Genomic DNA, 24,405 nt, shown 5'->3' on the forward strand with positions numbered 1-24,405 from the left:
AAAATGATACATAGGGTGAAGGCAATGAAAATAAATAATACATTTTTTTGGAGTGGGTTGGGGGCGCCTGCCCAGGGCACTGAAAGTGCTAGGACTAGCACTCCTGGCAACTTCCCAAAATTTGTGAGATTGGGGACGAGTCCAGAATGAATAAATCTCCAGAGTCCAGTCCATGAATGAGCTGCATTGATTTATTTTCGTGTTATACCCTTCCTTGTCTACACCTGCAGGTGGCGGTGTGGTGCCGGATGCCGTCAGAATTACAGATAATAACCCGAAGAAGAAGACTAGCTAGTTTAGCTCTAGCTAGCTAGCTCGTTTGGTGTTTGAATGACGTTATGCTAGCTAATTGCTAACTAACTGGATTTCAGGAGAACAGACTTTAAAGAAAACACCATTTTGGGGATGGTAATCAGCCGTGAGTCACAGTAACATATGTTTCGTATAAATACCCGCCGGCCCGTCATAAAGTTGACCGGGCTTAAACTTGTTGGATGATTCTCCTGCATTAGTAGCTGAAGGGCCCAGAGTCCGCGGTGCTTGAGTGAGGAATCACTGCGGTCTGAGAGGGAGCATCAAGCCACAGGCTAGCTAGGCAAGGCTGTAATTATTATCAACGGTTCAAACTTCTGCTCAGCATGTCACACACCGGACCCCCTCCTCGGTGGCGGAATTGTCCCAGAAGAGGACAACCTGTGGCAGGTAAGAAAACAACGGCAGATTAACAGCCGGTTAAATTTAGGTAGTGCTACTGCTACCAGCTGCTTAACTTAGTGTAGCTTCATGCTGTTTTAACACAACTGGGTGTCTTAACTGAAACATTACGATCCACTTTTTAATTTTCCAAACGTCCTGCTGGCAACAAGCATCACTTTGACATTTTTGTCCATTTTCAGTTACACAAAAATTGCAAGGCTAGTTAGTATCATAACATTGAGACATTGGCTAACAGTGCTGTCTAAATTTACAGCATTTTGTTTAAATTACGCGAAGTTTGGTGTTGACTTGGATGCCGATGTTATTGGAAGAACACAATAAACCAAATTATTTTAGACTATCTTTAAAATGCTGGTACGTTTTCCAACTGTAGCGAGACAAACTTAATTTGCCATATTTTCAAATGGAGTTTGGTGCGACACTGTTCAGGCGCGCTTTGTTTAGGTAACTTTGCACCTGTGACTAACGCGCTGTCAAAGACCAGCTGCTCGCAGACATCTGTGCTTTTTTCCTAGTTAATAACTGTAATTTAACTCTAAACAAAAGCTGCGTTTGTGGACTTGTTTCGTTCATTTATTTTCCACTAGTAAAAGTACATCAGAGAAGTGCTACAGAGCTGGCTAGCTTCACTGTGGAAGCATCACGTGTCAAAACAAACCGTGGCTGTAGCATGGATGTGCATGAAGCTGTGTCGAGGTCGATATCTATTAAAGTCTTGTGTGACAACATGTTTACTTGGATTTCACATCACATTTAAAATTAGCACTTGGGTCTAAAGTTTTATTGTATATCAACCATTATAACGAAGTCAACAAATGCTATTTATGTGCTATTTCACGCTCAATTTAACACAGCCACAGGAGGCACCTCCTCCTTGATTTGTAACAGTCCTGTCAGTTTTTTAGGCTTTTATTCGGTATGATCAAGTGTGGTAATCATCAACATTTTACAGTATATTAGACTATATTTTGTAGAATTATTAATGAATTAATGATTAAATCATCCTGTATAAGAAGTTAAGCTTTGGGTGAGCCAACCAGAGTCACTGTTTGGCAAGTTACAAGTAAGTCTTTGCACTCAAGTCCCAACTAAAGCCAGTCAGGTCCCCCATCAAGTCCTACACCAGGAGTTTCAAGTCCCAAATTAAGTCCCAAGTCAAGTCCCAGGTCCTAAACTTTGAGTTTCAAGTCCTAAACAAGTCATGATACGCTCCTCAACAATAATGCCATTAAAATGAGAGTTATAATATATAAAAGGTACAAAAATCATGAATACTTTTAGATTTTAGTTGACCACCACATCATTTTTGTACACAAACAAAATTATCTTTGATGTTTATATTTTTCAGATGGTCCCCAGTAAAGTTACATTAGTTTCTTGTGGTTATTTGTGGCAATTTTATTGGATGCCTTTGGATTCATTCAAACAAGATGGGTTGTCTGGGGCATTTTATGTCAGCTTGCTGGGAATGAATAGTATTAATGTTTTCTGATTCAAAAGCAGATGAAGGGAAATGAATTGATTTTTGACACACTTTTTAAATAACATTCAACAACAATACCTTTTTAATCTTGGGTTTGGGGGAAAGTATGAAGTATTTTAAAGTGAAAAGGTTTAAGTCCATGTGATGTCATCGGCCATTGGTGTCTAAGTCCAAGTCAAGTTGCAGGTTTTTGTGAAGTCAAGTCTAAAGTCATCAAATTTGTGACTTGAGTCCAAGTCATGTCATTCAAGTCCACACCTAAGCCAACTAACCAATGCATCAGCCGCCAAGGTCCCTACTCAGAGTACAGAGTGTTACACTGAGGACCTCTAGTTTATTACTTGTACATTACGACTTTGTTTTCCCTCATAGGTAAATTCCTGCCAATGAAAACGATGTTGGGTCCCAGATATGATGACCAAGTTGCAGAGGAGAACAGATTTCATCCAAGCATGCTGTCCAACTACTTAAAAAGTTTAAAAGTAAGTGACTCAGTGAAGACTCAAGTTCTAAGTAACATTTTGAAGTAAAAAAAAAAAAAACATGACTGACTATGTCATTTTTGTCTCTCCTCAGGTGAAAATGGGTTTGCTTGTGGATTTGACGAACACTACACGCTTTTATGACCGCAACGACATTGAAAAAGAAGGCATAAAATATGTGAAGCTTCAGTGTAAAGGGTACGCGTAAATTTGCTGTCATGTGTTAAGTAATTGTGGTGCAGTTTATTCGGTGGTGATGTACTAAGACCAGTGCTATTGTCTTTGTTTAGCCACGGAGAATGCCCTTCGAAAGACACGACCGCAATGTTCATCAGGCTCTGTGAACACTATGTCGAGAAGAATCCCGCAGAATTGATAGGTAAGCACAGCTCAACATTTACAGCATATCAATAACAGCTTATGTGCGTCTTGCAGATGATTTGTATTTTCTGCACAAATCTGAGATGTTTATCTGACTGTGAATATGATGTGGTATCGAAAGCTTAAATACTTTTCAGGAATACTATCAAAACTATTGTTGCTAAATGTATTGTGTGTTTTTTAGGTTATTGAATCTGTGGTACATGAGAGGAAATAATAGCTGTCACTGCACTAGTTTATCTTAGCGCTGTGTTTACACCTCTATGAATGGTTTGACCGCAGTTTCTTGTGAGTCAGTTTTTCAGTATTTGGAAATGATGAGTTTCGCCCCTACGTCTATCTCCATTTTTAACTCTTAAAGATATCAATGTGGCTGAAATCCATGAATTGTGTATCACATCTGCTCATAGAAGAATATGAAGATATACAAAAGTAGAATCCCAATGAGTGTAAAAAAGCCAGTGCTGTAAATGAGTTTGCACTTTATAATTTCCACAGACTGTTGGAACAGCTTTGCCTCAACAGTAACTCAGTTAGATTTTGTTTTTATGTTTTTTTTAAATCACCCCCACAGTTTTCTCTCCTTAGACATTCAAGCTTCCATTTATCCCACTCAGTATGAATCTTAATGCTAGAGGAACATTTAAAAAACCTTGAATCTTAAGTACGAGCACCTGAAACACTTCTGCCTTATTTCTAAAATAATTACCATGACTCTCTTATTTTGCAGTAATGACCAAAATTATACTGCACTCTTTATACATTTCTGAATAACTTATTATGGAGCTGACATACTCTGTAGCTTAGTTCACAGTTGTAGTTTATTATTTTGCGCAATTAAAACACAAAAAGGCAAGAAAAATGAATAATGAAATACAGTGCAGGGTGAGGCAAATAACTCAGAGGGCTCATTTAAAGCCTCCACCTTATAAGATTTTCACAAAGTTATTAAGAATTTAAAACTAGGGAAAGATAAAGAGCAATACACTAAATTGTACAAGTGATTTACAAGTCAGACATTTAAGAGGATGAAGATCTGATGATTTACGAGTTAAGTATGAAAGTAAACGTGAATTAGCCGTAAAATAAGTCGTGATCTTCTCGGGAATATTCCCTTCACTTAGAAGTATTTTGTAAATAAAAACACATACTTGAAAATATTAATGTCATAACAGTGACCATATATTTTTAATAATATTTTTGCTGTGGTTGCTGTGCGGTATCCTTCAATTTCTGGCAACTGTATTCCCTTGTAAAAGGACCTTTTTTTGACTTCTTAAATAGTAAGGGTTATTCTTTTCATCTGAAGTAGCTGAGGTTCACGAAGACAGGCTTGTAAAGAAATGTCTGTCTTTATAGCCATTTTTCCTTATGGGCTGTAATAGCTAACATCATCCTGCAACTAGTAGTTGTTAACAGAACTGTTTTTCCTCATTGGCTCCACATGTTGTACTCAGTCATGAGCTAATGTGCTTGCTTTGCTTCTGTGACACATGGTTTAACACCCAGTTATTATGCATTTAAACTGTCATCTACACACTACATTTACTTTAGGTGTGAAAGCTCATTTTTGTATTGAGGAATCTACAAAAATGCTATTAAATGGACTTTTAATTATGATTTATTTTATGAAACACTTACAGAGTGCAAGTCTAAACTGAACCACTAGTTGCAGTACCTCATTTGTCCAGCAGAGTGCAGCCTTACTCTAAAATTGACTGCTGCAAATGGTCGAGAGGCTACATGTTTTATTAAAAAATGTTTTTTCTCCCTTCCACTTTGCATGATTTATATTCATAGAGTCCCACTCTTTACCATCAGGCAGCTTCCCAGTACAACTACTCCTCTGCCGATGGTCACAGAGTAGCTCCATGTAGTAGCTGGAGGTTAATTGGCCCTCCCAGGGTTTGCTCACATGTCACGTTGAAGTTGTACATTTCCATGAGTGCATGGCTCTCACACCAACCTCCTTAAAAAACAAAACAGTGTCGTGCAAGTCACTATGTTGTTGGTTTTATAAGTGTGGGAGTTTCACATGAGAAACAACACTCCTCTCCCAGTGAACACTGTGTAGGTGATTTTGAGGTGAAAGGACACCAGTAGATAATAAACCCTGACTAAATGCACTTTGGTTCAGAAGGGAAAGTTCTGGAGATGTTTGTATGTGGGCAGGTTTTTGCACTGTTGTTTCAACTGTGTTGTATTTTTAACTTCATGTAAATACTGAAGTTTGGGGTGCGTTTAACATCACTCACTTTATCGTTGTTTATCAGTACGTTAACATGAGTTGGGATGTAATTTATGTAAATGGTGATTGCTCTTCATGAATGTGTAAATAGTTTCCAACACAGCTGAGAGACATCTCTACAAGGTGTACTTTGCAGTGCATTCAAGTCTCATGTATCAGCTAAGCAAGGTGTAAGGTTATTTAGAAACCGTGTCACCATTACCTACAGTAGTTGGTCCACAAGAGAGCACTGATAAGATTATTCTCACACATCCTGCTTGAATGTACCTTAAAAAAACAGCAAATAGACCTATATCAATATTGTTTAAGTTAAAAATAAAATTTAAAAAAGGATATAAAATGAAAAGGATGTTTTGCTGCCTCTTGCAGCATCTGTAGACTGAGAAAATAAAAAAACCCTTAATTCGTAGGGCCGACTGCCGGCGACTTTTAAGGTGGAACGTTAACTTGTAATGTTACTCAGTGCATGAGTTGACTACGTGAATCCATCAACACACCTTAAATTTCACTGTGACAACGTTGACCATCACTTTAGTTTTTATATGACATACAGTGGATCTTAAAGCATTTATATACTGTATATTAATTTCGACCAGGACAGCATACATCCCAATCCTCAGTCAGGAAAAAAAAGCATTGTGGAGCCTAGTTCCTGTGGGCTCCGGCACCACTAAACACCTGAGTTTGCCTGAGAAGGACTAAATGCACAAATCTGCTATTTTTGAATATACCATGCCTGTTCTGTTTTGTTCAGAAAATGTCGGCGTGCAGCCTCGTTCTGTGGACTATAACGTAATGAGGAAATACAGTGAGTGCTGGATGCAGCAGTAAGTGACAGCATTGAAGAGTTGAGTACTGTTTGTGGTGGAAACACTAGGGTCAAGTTACCACGTCTGAAGGGTTACTTTTGGTTCCACAGGTACCATAATGAAAGTGTTTGGTGGAAATGGGGCTATAGTTAAACACACTTTGTTCAGACTCAATGGAAGTAAGATAAAACTCATCAAAACCGTCTTGGTTAGTCCGCTGTTTTGACGATTACCAACTCTGGTTTGGTCGAAATATACCCTTAATCCACAGAGTTAGATGTGAAAATATTCTGGCTCTTCTGATGTTTCTCCCCGCTCTCTCTCTGCTATTGCTAACCCGCTTTTTGCTAGTCTTGTGACGTTATCCCCACCACTCTCAGTTGCCATCTTTGCCTGTTCCATCAGTAGAGACTGACCTCTGGTGGCATGTGCAGTACATTACAACACATCGCCTCAATACAGCATCTCCATACCAGTTTAACAGAAAGAGGAGCGTCTATATTTTTGATGGTATTGATAATCCCGCCATTGGGATTTCTTAATACCCTTGATAGAGCCCAAGCCTCATTGTTATCAGATTCAAACTCTCAAATATAAATATCGATATTGATCTCAGAAATCCAGCAGTGCTTTAAATGATTGTGCTAGTGTCACATAAAAAAATGAAAATGAGATGTCTGCAGATCTCAATCCCCAAGTAATTATATTTAATTACTTAATAATTGTATATTTTGCTGTGACACTGTGCCTGAAGGCATCCTGATGGATTCTTATCATGGATTCATGGATTTAGAGGATGCACTTTCCTAGTATTAACAGCAGGGTGCTCTCTTATACCTCGCTCCAGCATCTGATAACCCCGTCAAACTCTGTTCTAACTGCTGCCTGGCTTGTAAATCAAATTGCTCAAACATCAGAGCAGAATGTGTGAATGTCATCTCAGCGATGTCCTGTCTTTAGCCAGCTGGTGATTAGGCTTTGTTGTCTCTGTGGTACACATGTCCAAATTAGACAGTTGGGTTGGTAAATGCGATTCCCCGTCCTCTGACGTTGGTTCGTTTCATCTTCATTAGCGTTGGCGTTGCCGGGCAAACTTCCTTTGCTGGGGAAATATGAGAGTCTGATGGTTTTATTTTGTGTAGTGTTGAACTCGGCTGTGCACCTGCTTGTTTGTGAAAATGTCACATTTGTTGCTATGTTTATTAGAATGTTTTCTTGAAGTGGTGAACAAATATGACTTATTTCTTCAGGGGGCTTTTTTGTGCCTTTAGGGAGGCAGATTGCGCTTTACAGGCAATTTACTTCAAAATAAAGAGCTGATTTTTGCTTTCCTGTGCCCTTTAAACGCACTCTCTACCTGCCTGGATGTTTCATCAATCTGTGGGTGTCTTCTGTGTGTGTGTGTGGCTGGTTTTTAATGTCGGTATGGAGGAAGGATATCCCCCCTAAGGAGAGAGGGATCTGCTTGGGAGTCTTTCTTGGCTTATGACTTGATACCCTTGCTCAAAACTTGGTCCCAGTACATCTTAAAGATGACTGAGTTTTCGATGTGAGAGGGAAACACATTTGAAAAAACAATTCTAAACCACAGGGTTATTGAAATACTGACTGACACCACGCTTACATGATGCTGCATTAAATTAGATAGAGGAACAGATAGATTGGGAAATGTCTAAGATTTAGACATGGGATTCTTGGTTCTTCATCCCTGTCCTGCCTCTTTTTTCCTCCTGAAGGTGTTCACTGCACGCATGGCTTCAACCGGACAGGCTTTCTGATATGTGCGTACCTGGTGGAGAAGATGGACTGGAGGTAAAGGCCTTCGATCACTCATACTACTGCGAGCGCAGCCTCACAGTCTTAACACGCTGTCTCACACGACAACACAAACCATACAACACAGCACCCGCCAAGTGGCTCAGATCATTACTCTGGTTTCAAAGTGTCTCGCCCCTGTCAGTATCTTTTTAGCTGATAATCCCGTCTTCTCCTGATATTTTCTGTACGTGTGACGGCACGAGAAGTTGCACTGTCGGTTCAAATCAACACAGGCTTCACAAAGAAGCTGGCTGGTTAGCGGTGACCGAGCTCGTCACCCCTCGACAGAGATGTGAAATAATTTACAACAGCTGAGCCGAGGGGAGGGCGAGGATGTGTCTTTAGTCGGAGGTGGAGCAGCAGTCTGGGAAGGCAGAATCCCTGGAAGCTGTCGACATGTAGGCTGGATAAAACCCTCCCACCGCCCACTGCTTCCTGTGTAATGAATATTCTGAGAGCATTTGCAGCCCTCTTACAGTATCAAGTGTTGCAAGATTATTTTACTATCAAATTATCAAAACTGGTGCATTTTTTTGAATTGGCTGTTCATTGAAAATAACCTGCCCTGAACATGAAGTGAGATAAGATAAAAGCTGCGACTGAAGATTATTTTGACTATTGAAAATAAAGACAAATGGCCATAATTATTTCCTACAGCCCAAGGTAATGTCTTTAAAGGGGAAAGTACATTCATTTTCAAAATTCTTACATGTTATTCCTATGGTCTAAGACAGTCCAAAAATACTAGTAAACATGAACAGCTGTCTCCCCAATTCAAAAACTAGAGTGCCCAAATTCAAATTTTTGATGTCATGAAGTATAAAGTCTGGAGCTACTCCACAGACAGTGATTTGGGAGACATGTCATAGATGACACCCAGGGTGATGTTCTGAGTATAGGGTGTATCACTCTGACATCAGCCATAACTGTAACATTTAAAGATGTATAGTTAAATACCGTGGTCTGACCTATCTGACATTAGGCCCATTTCCACTGAAGAAGTTCCTGGTACTATTTGGGAGGCAGGCACTACTACAGGAATGTCCTCTCGCTCAGCCCTCTCAACCGCCGTGTCTCCACTGAGAGGGCGGAGTAGGAGGAAGGTTCCTGTAAAGTCTGGATGTGACGTAATCGTTGCGTGACCATTTTGACTGGGGCGACGTAGGGATGTAGTTAGCTGTTAGCCGTTAGCGGTGTCTGTATTAACTCAATAACTCAATAAACGGTCCGTGAAAAAAATATTTTTTCCAGCGGACCGTATATTGAGTTAATGAGTTAATACAGACACCGCTAACGGCTAACAGCTAACGGTTAGCCCAGCTAAGTAATCCCTAAGTCCCAGCCAGGAGTCTCTCTGGGCTGTTCTGAGTACCTACTCCGAGGCAGGGACTTGTTTAGCCCCTGTAAAAGTTCCGGAACTCTGTCCTTCGGGGGTGGTTCCTGCGGTGGAGACACGCACCAACGGTCCCGGCCCTGTAAAATGACCCCAAAGTTCCTGCGGTGGAAACGGGCCTATTTCTGCCATTTGGTGGTCTCTTTGCCACTCTTTTCAGTTTCTGTGAAGTGCTGTAAAGTTTGATTGATTCAACTAACACTCCTAAAACACACATAAAACATGACTTAATAGTGAGAGCATTTAACAAAAAGTCTGAAGATTCGTAGACAAAACACTTGTCTTTTGCTAGACTGGTTTCCCTCACCTAAACTACATGCTAACATTATTAGCGCAAGCCTATGACATTTCCCATGGCATAAATTAGCCTAGCAGCCTAGCAGCATTCCTGTGAAGGCAGGATAAATCACACACCTGATTTCAAATGTTTTTTGTTTTTTTTTGTGGGGATTTTATTGTCTTCACAATTTATTGTTTCTTATCTGTGAAATGAAAGTAAATAAGAGCTTTGTTTCCACTGAGGGAAATGGTTTTTCAGTTTACAAAAATAGACAGGAGGTCTGCGTTGCCACGACATGTAGTTGCATTTCCAGGGGAGGTACATATCAGGTTAGGGCGTAGGGTATGTGTCTACTCAGAGCCTGTTCCATAGATTCAACGCAAAAGTATAAACCTGCTTAACTGCTGCTTTTGGGCGAACTCAAGCCATCTTTTTATTTAGTCTGCGGCCCAACAGGTAAATTAGTTCTCCAGCTTTACTTGTTATCAGTGAGATATGAAAGCATCAAACATGCACTCGTGATGAATGGGATGTATGCACTTTGAAATAACAGAGCCAGAGCCAGCTAGTCCAGAGCCGTCACAGAGCATGTCTGCTCTTCACAGATAAAAATCTGAAAAACCAGAACCCTTCTCCACTCCCCTTTTGTTCAGCGCTACTACATTGTATGCATGTGACGCAGGGGATATTTTTTGCCCAGAAGTTGTTGTAAATAAACATTGTGATCTGGTCTATATGGACATCATTTTCTGCCTCAGACCTGAGAACACTATGATAGAATAAAGCTCATTGGGGTATAAAAAACGAAAACAAACATTCTGTTGGTTCACATAATCAGGCTCCCTTTCACTGTCTATTGAGCAGCTCTAGACTTTATACTTAATGACATCACAAGTTTGAGACTTACTTTTCTGGTTTCTGGCTTTGAGAGAGAACAGCTCATTTTAACTTACATTGATTGAGCTTACCAAGGCCATGGAAATAACATATTGGGATTCTTAATTTAAGTGGCGTTCCCCTTTAAGTTGCTTGTTCTTTCTGACCCAGAGTTTAAAACCCTGTAAGTTTCCATTTAGAGCCAGAGCAGTTAGTCGATTAAGATTAATGGGCAACTATTTGGACAATCAGTTAACTGTTGCCCGATGCCCTCTTTTCAGCCTCTCCAGTGTGAGAAATTATTGTTTTTCTCTGTTTTATGTTATCGGAAATTGACTGTCTTTGAGTTTTGGACTGTTGCTTGGACATAACAAAACATTTAATGGCTTTACTTTGGGCTGCAGAAAATTGTAATGGGGGCTTTTTTCACGAGTTTCACTAATGACTAAAATGAGATTGAGAAAGTAACTGTCAGGTTAATGTACTGTATAATGGAAGTTGTCCTTAGCTGTAGCCCCAATTCAATTTACTATAATAATGTAGCACATAAAAATGCAGCAGATTCTCACATTTGAGACCCTGAGATCATCAACATGTTTTGAGTTTTTGCTCGGAAAAAGTACTTGAAAAATGAATCAGCACCTATTGGGATAATCAATCATTTCTCCAATTCTAGTTATGATAAACAGATCAAATGAGAAATACAGTAAATAAAGAGCTTAAAAATAGTATAAAAAGTATACTAACACAAAAACCAAAATCAAGCTTTTTAAAATATTTCCTATCTGTGTGCGCTGCCTCTTATCAGCATCGAGGCAGCTGTGGCTGCGTTCTCCCAGGCCCGGGCCCCGGGGATCTACAAGGGAGAGTACCTCAAAGAGCTTTTCCGTCGCTATGGTGACGAGGAGGATGCGCCCCCTGCCCCCGCGCTCCCTGAGTGGTGCTTCGACGACGACGATGGGGAGGTGGACGATGACGGTAACGCTGTCAGCCAGGAGTCGGGCCCCAGCTCCTCCGGGTCAGCGCCTGGCAAACGAAAGAAAGAGAAGCTAAAACTGGTGAGACGTTCGGGGGGGGGGGGTGCTCCAGGAAATGGACTGTTAAGTAGAAAATCCCTCTCTGCATGACATGGACCTCACGCAGGGTGATGTAGGGTCTGTAGGGAGGCTTCTCTTTTGAGTGATGAGGCTTTTATGTTCAACTATATGTAATAACCCAGTCAATTTGATGTTCCGATTTAGAGGATGTGACACTTTCCATCTCCTCAGCTGCTGGCAAAGGTATAATTTTGTTTTTGATTAAAGCCTTCTCCCCATCTTTATGTAAAGCTAAAGGTGAAATTAAAGGGGTTGAATCATCTCCAGTTGCATATAATGAGGTTTCCTTCTGTTTACATTGAGCCGATGCTCTCATCCAGACTAATTAGGTAGTTAAAAGAAGCTCAAATTCAAATAGTAGAGCCTATGAAAAGGCAAAAGCAACAGAGTGTAAACAGTAGGAAGTAAATCAAAACTTAGACTTGTTGATGTGAAACATTTGTGCGAATTACAGTCACATCAAAACGTCAATAGTTAATACTTATTTATCACTTTTATAGCACAGAGCTTACTGAAAACCTGAATCAAGGCCAGTCTAACAGAGGAGTTATTACACAGTGGACTGGTCTACAGGGAAGAGACCAGAAGAGAGAACAGCAGCAGTAACTCTTCCAGACTGCATCACTTCACTGTCATTAAAAAGCACTGTCTCTGGCTCTTGAGTGGCCTGCCTCGGAGTCAGACTGGTTTGCCGCCAGTTGGCCGTTATGAAAAGAAACATCATGAATTCTGTTCAGAAGTAGAGAAAAGGTGGCACACTATCAAATTAGACAATGCCTGCAGAGCTTCAGGCTGGAGTCCTTCTCAGGGCCATAAAATCTGCTTGGATGAAACACTTGATATGAAAAATAGAAACACTGCTCTGCCATCTTGGATAGTACGTACATGGATTAATACACATACACGTGGCTACAGTTTGTGTTGGGAAAGTTTCTCCATCCTGCTAGGTTAGAGATATTAGAGGTGGAAGAGGAGACAAAAGAATTAGTCTGTCTCTGGGGTCTCTGCTGCGGTATGTTTAAACCATTCAAGAAGAAGCACTGATAAGTAGCTAATTGCGGTGATATTGCCTGTTGTAGTGATATGAGCATATCTTTCTACAAACTTCTGCTGGCCACCTCAGCCGAGGGCTCCACCTAATGATTGTTTTCATCATTCATTAGTCTTCTATTTATTTTCTTGATAAGCCAAATGGAGATAAAATGTCAAAATCTCCGCCAGGTGTGTCTGGGAGCATGTTGATTGTGTGTTCAGTGCATGTGCATGACAGTAGTGGAATTAATCTGCAGATGCTCAGGTTCAAAATGATATTGAACTTTTCTATGGACGTCAGTTTTTAAGCAATGACAAAGGGCAAAAAGTGGCCTACAATAGACTAGGTAAGGCTCCTTATATCTGGAAAGGCATTTTGCTATGTGACTTTGTCCGAAATTTACAATGGTATTCATTCAGGGTACGCTAAATAAGTATTTCAGTGCTGGAAAGACGGTCTTTACATAAAACTAGGCTAACTGTGCAGTAGACAGAAGCAAGTACTTTCAAAACTGGTGCTATATGTCCAGAGAAACCCGAGAAAAATGGGCGGTGGCATTCGCTTTTGCTCAAGAGGTAGCAAACCTACAACTACCAGAATGCACTGCTCCATACTGGACCAATAATGCTCTCACAAGTGAATAACGTATTGCAAGCTTGTCCGTTTTGACACAGCAAACAAGATGGTAGCTTGCTGGTAATAAATTATTTCGTAATACAGTTTAACGGTAAGCTTAAACATGTTTCTGAAAGCATTAAAAGGGGGAAATTTGCACAGTAACAAAATCTTTATAAAATCTCGTATTACAGCCAAACAGTGCACCAAAATATGTTTCTGACATTTTAGAGGAGAAAACAGGAACATAATTTGGTTTTTTTTGTTTTTTTGTTTTTTTTAAGTTTAATCTGAGTTAGGTCTGAGTTTGAAAGACACGCAAAGATGGGTGAGTCTCTCCAGATCCGCTTCTCTACTCTTTGTGTCTGTGGTGGCGGGTATACGAAAATGCAGAAATACAATCGGTAGTTTAAGCAATAGCCCTTGTGCCAGCAAATTTGAGCTGGGAGATGAGCAGGGAGATCTGGGCTCTGATAAGATGGAGAGAAGTTTACCACAGTTTATTTACACATGCTACCCACACTGTTATGACACAAAGCTGGTTGAAAATCCCTTTAATTGCTGTTGGCAAGCACATTACCTTGTCATGTGTCCCAAAAAGTTGGCCAGTGTATTGTCACCATAAGTGAAGTGTTAACCAACAAAGGCGTTTCAGCAGCTGGCTGACATTATTGAATGTTTTAAACAACCACTGCTGTAATGCTTGATTGAATATATGCAGTAGTCTTAGCTTGGCATGCAAATCTGAACAAGAACAATGCATAAACACAAGCGATGTAAAGTGTCAAATTCAATGTGAAAATGCCAGCAAAAGAATTTACCAACACTAATATAACTGACGCAATAATTGATCACTTGCGGTGCATAACAGCCATTTGAGAGGATTATATAGTCAATAGTTTTTTTTAATAAATGTGAATCACCCCAACCACGAGATGTCCTTGAGCATACAGTCATAAAAGTGCACAAAAAATGTTAGGCTGATGGGTCCAGTAGTGTGCGAGATTTGCTGTGGACATACAGATACACGCACTCATACACATTTGAACGCATGATCCCCTTCAGGTGGGGTTAAAAAATGCACATCACAGTTTCTCAGAGCCCAAGTAGCGTGTTTAAAAGTCTCGTTTTATCTGATCAACAGTCCATAACACAAAGATTTCCAGTTTACTATCACATTCGGCTCAGAAAAGAAACAAATCCTCACATTTTAGAAGCTGGAACTAGTGAATGTTTGTCAGTTTTGCTCAAAAAAAGAGTGAAATGATTAACTAATGATGAAAACAGTTTTCTCATTTGGCTAACTGACTAATCGTTAGAGCTCCCAAGGCCTCCTGTGTAGACACGCTGTTACAAATAAAGACCCTCTGGTTTCATGTAAAGGCTAACAGTAGAACACAGTTCATTACCTTGAATATTAGTTGGATTATTTTATGTGATTTTGAATACATTTGTCATCATAACATGAATCAATACCAGAAAATATTCTTGGTAGTATTGTGATAATGACTCAGCCGTGTTGCCCAGCCATATCTTCATTACATTTAACATCTGCTTGAGATTGTTTTGTACAATTTGTACAAAATACACGTTCACACCTTATGAGAACTGAGAGTAAAACCCCCTTCTACATCAAATGACAGAGAATAAGATTTATATGACCATGATGGGGGTTTCCTCTTCTCACGGCAGCCATTCATACTAAAAGCATATGTACCGATGGCACTTGGGGTGACATATGTTATCATACGACATCTGTTTCTCTTCCCATTGGTGTATATTATCATATTATACCAGTTAGAAGGACTCAGAGTGAGGGGGGAAAAGATTAAGTCAAAAGACAAATGGGTGAGATTAAAAATTGAGGTAGATGAGCATGAATCATTTCAAATAGAAGATGGAGTGCCACAGATGTTGGCAATGTTTGTCTGAAAGCAGATATCTGCATAAACAGGAGTATAGGGGTGAAGGTAGTGAGGGGGTGAGGAGAGAGGCAGCGGTAGAGTCAAGTTTCCTGGGAGATGAGGCAGAGGAACGGGGTTTATGAGGTGGATTCATAAAATAATTTGAGTGAGGATGGTTTTAAAAGTGGAAAGGTCAAAAGAAAAACTGGATTTATAATATCTCTAGCCTCTGCACACAGGGATTCAAAAAGCAAAGCAGCAGCTGTTTGCGAAGTATCACGGGGATTTAAAATGTTTTTCTCGTATGTGTAGGAGGCTATGAGTGTCTCTTTAAATTCAAGCCAAGTTCAACCTTCTGGTTTTCTTCTCTTATTTTTTCCTCCCAGGGTGCAGTATTCCTTGAAGGCATCTCGGTAAAAGGCGTCACGCAGGTCACCACACAACCCAAACTAGGAGAGATCCAAAGAATGTGTCAGGGGATGGCCGAGTGGGACAAGTAAGACTCTCCTGTTACTCTCCTCATGCCCCTCGGGAAGTTGTGCGGGTCTGTGTACACATACAGTATATGTGGGTGTGCTGTGTTGTGAGTGAGTCATTTGTTGTAAATTTTATTTTTTTATTTATTTATTTATTTATTTAAGATCTTGACACTTTGAGACAGGTGGCAGAGTCAGGAATAGATTTTTCCTCTCTGGAGAAATATGCTGCTGCAGCTTTTTTTTTTTTTTTTTTTTTTTTTAAAGAAGTTGCAGAGAGTCAGCTCTATTGTTGTGTGTTGTCACAGCAGAAGGAACAGTCCACGCTGCTGTTTGCACTTCCTGCTGTTTCCAAAATTGTTGTGTTTTTTGTTGTGCCTGCTATGGTTGGTATCTGTTAACATAATGAGATCCAAGTGTTGTTATTAATGTATTATTTCTGGAGGTCTGTAGTGTGTAGAACAAACATTTCACACTGCGTTAATACCCTAACCATCCACACCTGTCTAACTCTTTATTTAACACATAACAAACACATTGTTGAAGAGATGTTTTATAATTCTGTGTGAGGTCAAGAAGCATAACTTATGAGTCCAAAAAATCTTTGTAAAAAGAAGAACATCGAATCTTTTTTTATAAAGAAGTACACAGTAACTTTAGCAAAGTGTAAGTGCCATTCCTGAGTGCAGACCAGTGACTCTGATGCACTGGGAGTGCACTTAAAAAGTAGACTGGCACAGTGCTTTTTTTTTTTTTTAAATCCCCATGCCAGCATGCCAGCAACAGCCGTGGCCAGAGGCATTTTATTTTTAGCTGTCCATCCGTTATCCATTCATCTATCTGTCTGTTCATCCATCAGTCCCATTCTCTTGAATGCAATATTTCAAGAACGCCTTGAGGGAATTTCTTCAAATTTGTCACAAACGTCCACTTGGATTTAACAATGAACTGATAAGATTTTGGTGGTCATAGGTCAAGGTCACCTTAAACTTGTCCATGTTATTCTTGTGAATGCGATATCTCAAGAACATCTTGAGGGAATTTCTTCAAATTTGGCACAAACGTCCACTTGGACTGAATAATAAGCTGATTACATTTTGGTGGCCATAGGTCAAGGTCATTGTAACTTGTCCATCTAATTCTGGTTATTGTGATATTTTAAGAACATCTTAAGGGAATTTCTTTCAATTTGGCACAAACTCCCACTCGGACTCAACAGTGAACTCACTAGATTTTGGTAATCGAAGGTCAAAGCTACCGAGAACTCACAAAACATGTTTCTGGCCATCACTCAAGAATTCATACACTAATTATGACAAAAATCACACAAATGTCTGATAGGATAAAATGACTTTTCTGGTCATCATTCAGTGTCATATCTCAGGAACAGAAGGGGAGACATTTGGTCTGTTATTGAACTGGTGACACTAATCTTGGGTGTCCATCTTGAAACTGCTGATTGTATAGATCCTCTGCGATAGCTTTGAAGCAACATAAATATTTGAAGCATTGTCATCTGTCATGGCTACACGTGAGTCCGTACAAACATGGATGTAAACTGTAACTGTAGCTTGTCTAGTTTGCGAAGGCATAAAAGCGTGAGGGGGTAATTCTAATTTTTTTTTCAGTTGGGCATGGTTTTCACTCCATCTGAAATTGGCACACAAAACAGCACGTCACTTATGCCAACCTGAAATGACGAGTCCATGCGCCAAGTTAACAAAAGGGCAGATGTACCAGCAGCACAGTGAGTTCAACAGACAATGAAAACATTTTTGTTTTGCGTAAATCCAAACAGAAAAGGTACTATAGAGTCTCTGCCAACTCTTAAAAGCAGTACACAGATTAACATCTCATCCATCTCTAACCAGCTGCTGTTTGATTATTAGCTGATAGAGATTCAGCTTCATACCCGTCACCACTGTGTCACCAGTGTAATATTTGATTCAATTAGTTGTTTACTGGGATGCTCAGCAACAACTCCTCTTCCTGGGGTATATTGAAACATACAAGAAGAATGCTTATATAAGATATGTCCTTCTATAATTACAATTACAAGTACAATTTAGGATGTAATTCATAAAAATAAAGATAAAAAGGATATAGTAACATAGTGATACTCATTTAGGTCCCATTAAATGCTATGAAATGTATATCTCATAGTTCAGCTAATTTAAAATGTTTTATAGCATTTTATAATTGTTACATGTTAATGTTTTGGAGCAATTACACTTTACAACACAATCCATTATTTCCCAGACCTTTTCACGTTGTATAGGAGTATGGGTAGTCTACAAACCTTGTATCATTTTTCAGCTGACCGAGGAGACGTCTGTGGCTCTCTTTAGTAATTGCAGGCTAACACCAAGTCTTAACACTTGAGAGAGTTTAAGCATGGCTCCTATTGAGTGCCTTTACATGGACATGAATAACCCATTCATGATCTGGTTTTTGGAGTATCCTGTGTATTTGTTTGAGCTTGTAAACACCATGTCCTGCTTTCAGAAACAGGAATAAGCTCTCATCTGGTTCATGAGAAAACCCCAATATGCTACCTTGAGTGCCCTGAAAGAAACCAGGATAGTGTTGGATCTATTCATGTTGAGCACCTCTGACTACCTGTGCAGGCTCGGCTTCAGCCAGTTGACGTAACAGAAGAATATCTCACTTCTGCAGCGATGAAGACACTGAGTTTTCTTTTGGTACCAAATGGGAGTGACAGTGACAGGCTGGCACTGGTGTGGAGAACAGTGTTTTCAGAGTAGTGTAAGGGAAGTTAAGTTTTTATATGTGTGTGTGTGTGTGTGTGTATATATATATATAGCACATTTTGACAACAAGGCAGTTCAAGGCAGTTTATGCTTCGCATAAAACACCACAGTCATTGAGACAACATGCAGAACAAAAACATATCAATAAAAACACCATGAAAGAACCAGAGAATAGAAAGTAAAAACAAGACTAAGACAGGTATAAAATACAAGAATAAAAGTTACGGTACAGTGTAAGAAATGAATAAATATTTGATTTAATAAAAGGCAGTGGCGAACAGAAGAGTCTATGTGAGTCTTCCTTGATTTAAAAGAAGTTTTAGTTGCTGCAGTTTTCTGGCAGTTTGTTCCAGATATATGGTGCATAAAAACTAAACGCTGCTTCTCCGTGTTTAGTCTCGACTCTGGAGACACAAAGCAGACTTGTCCCAAATGGCCTGAGAGGTCTAGATGGTTCATACTGTAGCAGAAGATCAGAGATGTATGTGGACCCTAAACCATTCAGCTTTATAAACCAGCAGTAGTATTTTGAAGGAGATTCTCTCAGAGACAGGAAGTCAGCGTTAAGACCTCAGAACTGGTGTGATGTGATCCATTTTCTGGGTCTTAGTGAGAACTCAAACAGCAGCGTTCTGAATCAGCTGCACCTGTCTGAGCAGTTTTTTTAGGGAGACCTGTGCAAACACTGTCACATAGTCAGTTCAGTCCTGCCGAGACACAAGACCTTTCATCCTTGATATGTTCTTAAGGTGATGGTAGACTGGCTTTGTAATCGTCTTAATGCGGCTGTTGAAATTTAGGTTTGAGTCCATGACTACACCAAGAGATTTTTGTGTACATAGGTGCTTTCAGGAGCAATGTCAGTTCGTTGTGTGTGTGTGTATGGTTGAAAGAAAGTGAGGGACGTATGCTCTCAGAGCAGACAGCTGTTGGTGATCAAAGCAGTGAAGAAATTAGCAGTTTGGTGGTCAAGTGGTAATGTTTAAATATGTAAAATGTAGTGCTAAATATTAGCTGTCACTTCCATCTCCCATTGCTGTTTTATATTTTTTGTAAACATCATGCGCCTTTGCAAATACACTGCAGTAATCAGTGACAGGGTTACTAGTATTTTTTCATGTGTATGGGCAGTATGAATTTTCCGTGCTCATGTAAACACCATATCTAGAAGTCAAATAATACATAAGGACAGAGTGGTGAGAGCCTGTGATCAACAAATCAATGTCTGTTAGAAACACAAATAAAAGATGTGTGTGTTCATTGTTGTTGCAGGTCTGGTTTCCCTGGTGCTCAGCCCGTGTCCATGGACAGACAAAACCTTCGTTTCCTCGAACAGAATCCATACAAAGTCAGCTGGAAAGCCGATGGCACACGGTGAGTCTATTGTTTGTGGCTTTTCTTCAAAATAAATGACTCCTCGTCTTCTTCTGTCAATACAGGTATTGCTCTTTGTGTCTCCGACTAGACTGATTGGCTTCTCATCCTATTCATTAGGCTTCTTTGATAGTCAATACAGTGAGTTTGTGTCCATCATTTTAAGGGTATCGGAGTGTTAATTTACCTTCCGGTCTTGTTAGTGAAGACTGAGAGAAGTGCCGCTAACATGACATCTGTTTCTCATTAGGTTCTAATTACTGTACCTTCGTATGGCTAATCAACTTGACTTCTCATTTAGCGGTGGAGATGTGGACTGTGGAGCTGTAAAATAGCTTCACTGAGAGAGACGCAGACGGAGCAGGATGACTGTGTCCGATGCCGAGTAAATAATGCAATGAGGCATTTTTTCTTTCCTGTCACATTTCGGGATGAATTTGTTTGTTTTCTCTTGTTTTACGGCTGTGTTGCCAAAAGCTAGCATTGAGGGGTAAAAATGGTTTTAGTATTCCACCAGTCTGCTGTGAAGGACTGTGTCTCTGGCTGGTGCAAATGTGCAGTGTGCTGGTGAATATTTAATGACTGCAGTCAATTTCAGAATTTTACATACCAGTGCCTTAATTTCCTGTAAGAGTGAGGCGAGCAGAGTGAAGATTTGGCCCCTGACCAGGATGCTGCAGATGTGTGTAATCGACTGCCATTATCTGCAGACGCTTGAGAGTGTTGCTGGAAAGTTTCACACTTAAATGTGTACGTTGAGTGATGCTGCCGAGCTCTTCCTCTGCTGCCGGGAGCCTCTTGTCCTTCACCCCCATTTTCCTCCAGCTTCTTGAAGAGTCTCGCTGAGTATTGACGCCTTATTTCTCCAGTCATGGGAGAGACACGGTATACTAGGTGTGAGTCATCACTCGACTGCAGTGTATGTGCTGTGTTGAGAATAGGATATACTGTTTTCTCTTCAAATTTGAACATTAAAGCAGTAAAATACAGAGCTTAAGTTATTAAAAAAGATAAAAACCAAGAGACTTATCTCTTGGTATACGGTATAAAGTCTTATAATCTCCAAACAAGATCAGTAAGTCAAGGAAAAGGAAGCGTGTGTGTGTGTGTGAGTGGGATAAAGAACAACTTATTCTTTGCTCTACTAACTTCAAACTCACAAATGCATCAGAAATACCTGAAATACAAGTTCTCTGTTCATCCCCAGCGTGTTTTCTATTATCTGTGAGCAACAGAGAAGCATCAGCCACTGCCATCGGTGAATGTCATCTCATTTGCTGATGGCCTGATTGCAGTCAACAAGGTGTATATTGGCTGATACTAGTGTTTGGTCGATAAATCGGTGCATCCCTTCTAATATTCATGAGTTGTTATGTAGAATAATTGTATGTGGAGAATGTGTTGATACAAAAAAGTTGTCCCTTGAAAGATCAGGCTTGCTGTGTTTTTATATTTTCCTAATTTACAAAAATCTCAAACTACCTGATTTCATAAATAATTCATCCCACTACCAGGTGTTGAGAGTGTTATACAGATTGGAAAGCCCTCTGGGGAAAATTTGTAGTCTTGGGCTTCATAAGAAAAATCATATCTCCTGGAGTTACTGCCAGTGAGGCCAGGAGATTTATGTCTTCAGTTGCAACAAGCAGACTTGGGGTTGAGTGCCCCATTAGGGAGGGGAAGTCAGAAAGTACTGAGAGACAAACTAACACATAGCTGTTTTTTGTCTTTTTGAAGGACTTTGTTGACAGATATAGAAAAACGCCGCCTTATCTGTGATGCGGTCCTGAATTGCTTAAGAGTTGAGATGAATGACGGTGGCATGTTGTCTCTTCAGAGTTCATCAGAGTTCTTGCTCTGTTGTGGCCCATCTGTTAAACAACCAGCACCACCCACTAGAATAATTTAGAGGTTAGTCTGAACAGAACATATTGTGCTGGAGTCTAATTTAAAGAGACTAATTTATTTATCCTAAGTGTAATTCAATCAGTGACCGCTGTGTGTGTGTGTGTATGTGTTATATTGGAAATGAGAGGGTCTTGGTGCATTCGGTGATTTCATACCTCTTCCTGCTTGGACCCACTCTTTCTAGAAACTGTGAAACTCGACAGGTACAGTCAGGTTTGAATTAAACATCGCTGTATTTGTCATTATTATATATAATGTTAGTGCTGCCCTAACACATGCAGCCCTTCCTGCCAGTCACTGGAACTTCTTTCCAGTCAGCAGGGACACCATTGGGAAGGGGAAATTTAGAGATGTGCTGTCATTAATGCTTCACCTAATCATATTAAACAACAGTAAAGCATAACAGTATTCGCCTGACATCACCAGAGCAATTTGCAATGGATTACTCTGGAGCCTAATTCATTTTCGATTTCCTTTAAATCTCTATTGCTGTGATGTCTTTGTTTGGCATTCTGAATTTCCCATCTGCATAACAAAGTTACCCTTATGTGCTAATGAAGAAACCTTGAAACTTGTGGTGAACACCCACAGGTGCTCTTTGGATACTTCTGGTGTACTGTGCTCGATCCATCATGTCAGAGGCTCAGTGTATGGCTAGAATATGGTCTCAGTAAAAAAAATACAAAATACTCCTTAAAACCAATCCAACAAACACAACTTAGAGCCTTCATTAGAAAAAGTCTGGGGGAACAAATGACCCTACCTGTCCTGACAAAGGTGGAGGAACTGTCTTACAGCTTACAGTAACAACGGTTCAAGGCAATTTATTAGCAGGAAGAAACAAGACATTAGATGACATAATTTTGGGGATTGGGAGAGACAGACCGACATTTTTCAACATTTTGACACATTTTTCGATAAAACGATTAGTCGACTAATCGAAGAAATAATCGACAGATTAGTCGACAATGAAAATAATCGTTAGTTGCAGCCCTAGAAGAGAGACGTGGGAATCTTACCTTGGTATTACTTTCGATAAAGATTTATGGTCTGACTTGTGTCAGAATACATTGTTCGCCACTGTAAATGCCAGATTTAGATTGGTTAACTACAATTTTCTCCATCAACTGTACCTAATTACACCGCTATAATCCTACAGTTTTGTTTCAGATGTGGCACTGCACGAAAGTTATAACATTTTGATATGATTTGTGTGACACACTCACTAATATTATAGACACACCAATTCCATTAGGTCCAGGACTTTTTCTCAGAGGAAATGTTATAAATTTGAAACTAAATCAAAGCTCCAGGAAATGTATTGATATAGCTCTTACTGTTTCAAGGAAGTGCATTGCATTAACCTGGAAGTCAAATTCCCCCCTCTCTATATCAAAGTGGACATCAGAAATGATGATTTGTATGCCTCTAGTGAAGATCACCTATGTCCCGAAAAACAGATATGTCTTTTTAAAGATTGGCAGCCAGTTTTTAAATATATGGAAACATTACCTTCATTGTGGACTCACTGTAATCTCTGAACTGGCTCTATTGTATGCTAATAGTAACATCCGGGTGCAATGGCTGAGATATCTTGGTGACAAGAGAGTCAGTTTGGAAGGAATAGGTTGTGATGTTAATGCTAAATTGAAAACTTAAACTATTCAAAAGAAAATTCAAGACGCACCATAAGGTTTGTGCAGAATTAAAAAGCCTTTTTTTTTTTTTTTTTTTTACATGGCAGTATGCATTTAAAATGACCAACGCATTACGACCAACACAGGTCTTTGTCAGGGTCATCATCAACAGTAGCTTACACACCTATATTGTGTTACACTGATGAGCAGAGTGGGAAGATGGTTCCCTCTCAGTGTGCATCCATCCATCCATCCATCCATCCATTTTTAACCACTTATCCAAACCCAGGTCGTGAGGGCAGCAAGCTGAGCAAAACACCCCAGACATCCCTCTCCCCAACAACGCTTTCCAGCTCCTCCTCAGGCCGCAAGGTTTTCCCAGGCCAGATGAGATATGTAATCCCTCCAGTGTGTTCTGGGTCTGCCTTGGGGCCTCCTACCAGTGGGATGTGCCCGAAACACCTCTAACAAGAGGCGCCCAGGAGGCATCCTGATCAGACCCGAACCACCTCAACTGACCCCTTTCCACATAAAGGAGCAGCAGCTCTACTCTGTGCTCCCTCCAGATGCCCGAGCTCCTATTAGTCAAAAACAAGGATACATTCATCTGCCATGTAAAATAAAGGAGACTACCATTATATATTTTTTTTAATGAGACCATAATCCTCCCATGCAATGAGGCCTTCGCAAGGTGGAACAAGCATTAATGTATTTCTCTGGAGCTGTTCCCTGTCTTCTCAAAGAAATATTTTTCCTAACTTTTCATAGAATATCTGCAAGTTCTTGAAGATTGTTGACACTCCACGACAGAAACTTTGTATCGCTTTTCATGTCCTACCACGTATAAACACCCTCAGAACCTCATCTTCAGCATATTTACATGGCAAAAGGTTTGATGTGGTAGACGGTGAACTTTGAAGATTGTCTTTGTTTCTGTTTTGTCAGTATGGTGTTTGTCCTCTGTTGCTTCTTCCCGCTCTGAGCAGACAACAGTATTGTTTCTTTGTCGTTGTTTTTCTCGGAGAATTGACACAGTCTGTACAGTATGTCCAACAAAAGGCGCTAGGAATTTGCAGAAAGGACAGATGCAGCGTTGTTAAGTG

The 24,405-nt window shown here is 40.0% G+C and overlaps 1 protein-coding gene across 1 annotated transcript in view; it reads left to right on the top strand.

Moving 5' to 3' along the window:
• Window positions 1-281: 281 nt before the first annotated feature.
• The window catches only part of rngtt (RNA guanylyltransferase and 5'-phosphatase), a 143,366-nt gene continuing 119,242 nt past the window's right edge, over window positions 282-24,405 (top strand). Inside the window, exons 1-8 of the mRNA XM_049590275.1 lie at window positions 282-702; window positions 2,573-2,682; window positions 2,777-2,880; window positions 2,973-3,061; window positions 7,857-7,932; window positions 11,296-11,545; window positions 15,523-15,632; window positions 19,656-19,757. Of these exons, the coding sequence (XP_049446232.1) occupies window positions 639-702; window positions 2,573-2,682; window positions 2,777-2,880; window positions 2,973-3,061; window positions 7,857-7,932; window positions 11,296-11,545; window positions 15,523-15,632; window positions 19,656-19,757 (905 nt within the window). The 5' untranslated portion in view covers window positions 282-638. The remainder of the gene's footprint in view (window positions 703-2,572; window positions 2,683-2,776; window positions 2,881-2,972; window positions 3,062-7,856; window positions 7,933-11,295; window positions 11,546-15,522; window positions 15,633-19,655; window positions 19,758-24,405) is intronic.

This window comes from Epinephelus fuscoguttatus, linkage group LG11 (assembly GCF_011397635.1).
Source record: "Epinephelus fuscoguttatus linkage group LG11, E.fuscoguttatus.final_Chr_v1".
Taxonomy (NCBI): domain Eukaryota; kingdom Metazoa; phylum Chordata; class Actinopteri; order Perciformes; family Serranidae; genus Epinephelus; species Epinephelus fuscoguttatus.